This window comes from Cupressus sempervirens, chromosome 9 (genome assembly GCF_028749045.1).
Source record: "Cupressus sempervirens isolate cs-2001-9-10 chromosome 9, ASM2874904v1, whole genome shotgun sequence".
Taxonomy (NCBI): Eukaryota; Viridiplantae; Streptophyta; class Pinopsida; order Cupressales; family Cupressaceae; genus Cupressus; species Cupressus sempervirens.
Genome location: NC_143126.1, coordinates 408575080 through 408581468, shown reverse-complemented (window position 1 = coordinate 408581468; position 6389 = coordinate 408575080). Strand labels below are relative to the sequence as shown.

Below are 6389 nucleotides of genomic sequence, written 5' to 3'. Positions count from 1 at the left end.
GAAGGCAGGAACTTTGGCACATGCGCCCCTTGTTTATTAGGAGTATTTATTTATTATAAATGTATTCTATAATAAAAATATTTAATAATGGAGAAATGTTTTGATTGGTGTTTAATCAAAATAACAATTATTCTATTAGGAAAAGTCATTTTGTGAATTAATATCAAATTTCAATATTAGTGGGGGGATATTACAATTTCAAAATAGGACATCTAAGTGAAACATTATAAGTACAAGTTACAATTTACAATAAAATAAACATTACTACTCTACCAATTGTTACCTAGCCTACTGTACTTCAGGGTCAGCCCCCCTTCTGGTTGCTTTTTAATACATCAAAAACATCACTTCTCTCCAAGAGTATCAAGAACAAGATACTTCACAATGGACTTTGTAGTTTTGAGTAAGGATCTATTGTGATCTTTAGCAACAACTGCCAACTAGGATTGAACTTAAAATATTTGCATCTTGAGCTTAACATTGTAGTTTATTTTCACTTTTAAGGTTTTAGCAAAAGTAGATTAAGTTTGTAGGAGGGATAGGCATTAGAGAAAACAACTTTATATCTTAGCATCCAAATATACAACAAAATGTGTTAATGAGAGGATTTCAATGACAGGTTTTGCATGCAATGCAAATCTAAACTATCAATTTCCAACTTAATTTGTTGCTAAATATAGGAAGAATAAAGATATCACTATTTGTCAAATTTGTTAAACATGTTTGCTTAAGAAGAAAATATGTTAAATGGATTCCAATTTGTGATAGAATATACACTAGGTAGAATGGGTAGAGAAGTAGAAAATGACTCTCTCGAATAACACCATTAAATTGGAATATTTTCTATGAAAGAAAATGTTCTTTTGGGCTTGTTTGGTTGCTAGAATAGGAATAGAAAATTGGGAATATGTTTGAAAATTTTTCCGTTTGGTGCAACAATTGGAATAGGGAAGAGGAATACATATTCTCATTTTTCCCCTAAAATGAGCTTATGTCCATTCCATAAAATAGCTATAATTGGAATAGCCATTCCTATTCTCAATATGCATTCCTATCCTCAATTTCTATGCTTGCAACCAAATAGGCTCTTAGCTTTAGCTTCAAATTTCCAAACAATAAAGTTCAATGTGAAATATTTGGACTCGGACCAATTCACTCATTGTTTTAAATTTAACCCTGGTTATATTTGGATGAAAGGAAGAATTTTATCAGATTTCCACAATCCATTTGAATATCTCCCAGTGTTTGATTTGATTATTTGTATTTTTTAACATCAATGTCTCAAATCACACTTTGTGATAAATGAAGGTGTGATCCAAAAAATCGATGCTAAAAAATCATATACAACAAAATCTAGGAGCACAAAAAGATAATGAAAGAAAAAAGTTAAACAATAAATTAATATAAGAAATATATATTATTCATGATAGCCCCCACCAATAATAGAAACTGTTGCAAAAATATTAAAGAATAAAAAAAAATTATTAAAGAACTAAAGGAACAACTTCAGAGGTTCTTAAAATATTAGATAGCTTGAGTGGAAAAATATTAAGAATAAAATAAATTTATTAAAGAACTAAAGGAACAATTTCAAAGGCTCTCAATAAAATATTACATAACCTCTGAATTTGTTTACCCCTTTTCAATTTAATATGGAGAACTATATATCTTTAATAATTTGTATGTAAGTAAATTTCTTAAATATAATGAAGAATAGAATCCACCTCAATGACAAGACAATGATGGACACTACTAGACTCTTTATAAAATACACCTTTCACTAAATGTTAAAAATAAAAAAATATAACATATTTTAGCAAAATTTTCAATATCTATTCTTCATGATTTAGATATTTTATGGTAAAAATTGTTTCCAAACCAATTTAAGGGAAAAGAATTCCTGTCCGCGACTAGGGGCTACTGTTTGTTTGAGTACTTTCACCGACATCTGAACTCTACACGTTTATGAACCTTCCTGAAAATTCAGTGATGCCTTTTTCTTCGATTTCGTTCACATCTCCCGCATGGAAAAAAATTCGTACTGTTCAATTTCAATAATTCAGCTGGTCACAGTCGTAGCCGTGCCATTTACTTCAACTGTAATATTTTCTAGTCAATAGAAGTCGTGATCATTGGCACCTTGCAACGAACTTCCTCTCAAGAAGCATTAGACTCCCTTCTTATCATTTATATTTTTCGACGGAATTGTGGGGCTCTGTAAGTGTCCAAAACAAACAGAGTTGGTGGTATTTTTGAATTTTTTCTGTTAATATTGCAAATTCCGAATGTTTCTTGAAGGGGATAATGATTATATCTTTTGATCAAAGGGCAAAATTGAACAAACCCAAATGAAATTCTCAGAGACATTGATCTGGACCTTGACGGGATTTCTGCTGTTGGTGCCGATTTGTTGGGTATCTTGCTGTCCAGAAGATGAAAGAAATTCTCTCTTGGATTTCAAGCGTGGCCTTCACGACCCCTCTGGTCGACTGAAATCGTGGAGCAATTCCACGGACTGTTGCCACTGGAAAGGAATCCAATGTGATAATGTTAGAAAGCATGTTATTCAACTGGATCTCCACAATCCTTTCAGCAACAATCCGGAGATGGGTTTACGGAATTCAACCAACGATGCTCATCCCAAGATCTTTTCCAGATCACTTTATGTTAGGAATCCTGGAAAAGACGTTATTTCTCCATTGTTCAGTCTAAAGATGTTACAAGTCTTGGATTTGAGCTACAATTCTTTCAGTGGTGTTGCTATCCCTCAACAGCTCCCCACTCTGAAATATTTGCAGTATTTGAACTTGTCAAATGCTGGATTCGTGGGAAAAGTCCCAAGGGAGTTGGGCAACATGTCCACCTTGCGCCACCTGGATCTTTCAACTAATTATTACATCTCGTCTTCCTCCATTACAATTGGTGGCATGCAGATGTGGATAGGAAACTTGAGGAATTTAGAGGAGCTTCTGCTGGACGGGGTGAGTATGGCGCAAGTGACAAGCGATGAATGGAGCAAATCAATCTCCGCCATGTACAATCTCAGGCGTCTTCAAATGTCCAATTGTGAGATCTCTGCCCCAATTCCCCCTTCTCTTGGAAACCTTACCAGTCTAACCCATCTCCAACTTGGTGGCAATTCCTTCTTCTCCTCCATACCTGTTCACTTACAAAACCTTTCCAACCTTGTTTCCCTCAAGCTTAACAACTGTGAGCTCAATGGCTCCATCCCTTCTGCTCTGTTCAGCCTTCCAAAGCTTCAAGAAGTTGACTTGTCTGCCAATTTGGACTTGGGAGGGGATCTTTCAAGCATTCTGCCGCCATACTCTGCATCGCTGAACAGCCTTGTTCTCACACAGACAAGTGTAGGAGGAGCAATTCCAGATTCAATTGGCAGCATCTCCTCATTGACACTCTTGGATCTCTCGGTTTGCTCTGTTCAAGGTAAGCTTCCACCCACTGTTGCAAATCTTACACGACTTGTAATGTTGGATATCTCAATGAACAATTTAAAAGGAAGTCTACCCCCGTTTGGGGCTAAACCCCATTTAGGAACTTCATTTCCTTTGGCCTATGTCGATCTTTCATACAATCAATTGCAGGGCCCCATACCCGCTATGTTGTTTAGTGCATTTGAGAACCTCCGCCATGTTGACTTGAGTCAGAACCGATTGAGCGGCGCCATTCCATCCCCTAACACGAATGTTTCGTCCCTCGCATGGCTTGATTTGAGCTACAATGAACTGACGGGCACAATTCCTTCCGTCGCCGAAGCAAAGTCCCTTGTTCTGCTCGATCTGAGTAATAACCGCCTGACGGGCAAAATCCCGGCTTCCGTTGTTCAACTACTTGAACTCGGTACTCTTGATCTAAGCAGCAACTTGTTGACAGATGTCATACCTGACAGCATTTCAAATCTCTTTAAATTGAAGGTTCTTTCCCTTTTCTCTAATCGGTTAAATGGGAACCTTTCAGAGTCTCATCTTCGTAATCTCTCTAGTCTGGTATATCTAGACATTTCGAACAATGATTTAGCTGTGAAGGTCAGCCCGACTTGGATTCCCCAAAACTCGTTTAGAACGTTGAAACTAAGATCGTGCAACATGGAGGGTGAGTTCCCGGTCTTCTTATTAACTCAAACTCAAATTTCCGATTTGGATTTGTCGGACAACAGATTATCGGGTAACATTCCTGCGTGGGTATGGGATTCCCTTCCTCTTCAACAGCTTAACTTGTCTTATAACAGTTTTACAGGCGCTTTACCATCCAAGCTAATGGAGCCCAAAACATTGAAGATTCTGGATTTGCATCACAATAACTTCCATGGTCAGCTTCCGCTTCCTCCTCCTTCAGTGATTGTGTTAGATCTCTCAAAAAATCAGTTTCATGGATCCATTCCAGCTGAAATTGGAAAGAATGGATTTAGTTACTTGTCTCTGTCTCACAACATTCTGCGTGGCAGCATTCCATCATCAATATGTGAAGGATTGTCAATGGAGATTTTGGATTTTTCATACAACAGTCTCACCGGTAAGATTCCTCCAGCTTTTGTCAACTGCAGCTCTCTTCATGTATTGAATTTGGAGAAGAATAGTTTCGACGGTGAGTTGCCAGTGGAGTTGGGAAGCATGGCCTCGCTTCAGACACTGAAAATCGGGGGAAATCGTATAAATGGTAATCTGCCAAGACTTGCAAATTGTACGCAGCTGCAGATATTAGATATGGGGGACAACAGTCTGACAGGGAAGATTTCTTCAAATTGGATCCTAGAGCTTCCGAATCTTAAGATCTTGATCTTGAGATCAAACAGATTTGAAGGAAGTGTACCCGCTGATATAAGCAAAGTACCTTCTCTTCAAATATTAGACCTTTCAATGAACAGTTTTTCAGGAGTGATTCCGGACAGCATTTCAGAGATGAAGGGCATGGGAAAGGACTCGCTGAATAGTACAATCTTTGAGTTTGGAAACATAACAGGTTCAACATATGTAGAAAAGATAGTCATTAGAAACAAAGGAAACAACATGGAATACGTGAGGATTTTGAGATTGGTAAAATGTCTTGATCTATCAAACAATAGAATATCTGGTCATGTCCCTGAAGGCATAGGATCTCTTACTGGTTTGATCATTCTTAATTTATCAATGAACCATATCAGTGGTGCTATACCCGAGTCCTTGGGAAACATGGTACAGTTGGAGTCACTTGATCTCTCGCAAAACCAACTGTCTGGAGTCATTCGCACTGAATTGCAATCTCTCACATCCCTGAGTTACTTGAATCTGTCGTACAACAATCTAAGAGGACCAATACCGCAAGGGGCACAATTTGCAACATTTGAAGCATCGTCCTTCTCACATTATCCAGGTCTGTACGGCTTCCAACTGAACGAATCAGCCCCGCCATCGGCAAAGGATAAAAGGAAGCCTAAGAAGAAAGAAGGGGTGAACAAAAACAGGGGAATTGACAGTTTTATTGTTTTGATGGGGATGAGCTTTGGAGTGGGCGCGGGCATAATTGTAGTTCCTCTGTTGTTTCTGAAGAAACGCAGAGAAAAGTTCTTCCAAATGTTAGACAGTGTATTGATGTGGGTTGTTGACTTCATTGCATTTGAGAAGCTGATTCCTTGTGACATGTTGCAGAAAGCAAAGCTTTCAGACGCCGAAGACATAGACCATTCCAAAGAAAGCAAGAAAATAATACGCTTTTGCGTACGTTGTACTCAAATTGACAGAGGGGCTGAAAATACAGTCCATACTGAATGTATATGCCGACAAAAATAGTGGCATCGTTTAGTCTATAGATTACGGTGGCTATCATAAACATAGGGGGGAGATGGAAGTTACCATTTCTTCTTTTCAATGAATGCCAATCTCGTACTCTTCGTATTGTCTTCCTTTATACAATTCTATAATTTTGTATTGTTTTAATAATAAAAAATTAGTTCGCATGCTTCTGTGCATGCAACAATGAGTAGATAGGATTTCTTATTTAATTAATTATGTAAGTTAACTTAAAAAATGTTAAGAATATAAAATTTAATTATTAACTAGAAATATAGTCTAGTTAATTAATCATGCAAGTTAACTTAAAAAATGTTAAGAATATAAAATTTAATTATTAACTAGAAATATAGTCTAGTTAATTAATCATGGAAAAATGAATCAAAACATAAGAATTGGAGATTAAAAAACAAGTCTAGTCTCAAATTTACCTTAGGTTGTAAAATCATTTTCTTCAGATGATCAAGTAGAAATTAGGTCTTCTAACTTGCCTAAGAGAGTTTTATTAGAATGAGAAAGCAAATTCAGTTGAAAAGATTTGTAAGGAAAATATTTCATTTTTTTAATAGAGAAGGCAAATTTGGTTTAGAGAATATCGTTTAATAG

At 36.7% G+C, this 6389-nt stretch overlaps 1 protein-coding gene across 1 annotated transcript; it reads left to right on the top strand.

Annotated features, from left to right (window-relative positions):
- Positions 1-2023: 2023 nt before the first annotated feature.
- On the top strand, positions 2024-5976 carry LOC149538995 (receptor-like protein EIX2). Its single transcript, XM_089800380.1, has one exon. The coding sequence runs from the start codon at positions 2349-2351 to the stop codon at positions 5781-5783; it is 3435 nt and encodes a 1144-aa protein (XP_089656506.1). The 5' UTR covers positions 2024-2348; the 3' UTR covers positions 5784-5976.
- The last annotated feature ends 413 nt before the right edge of the window (positions 5977-6389 follow it).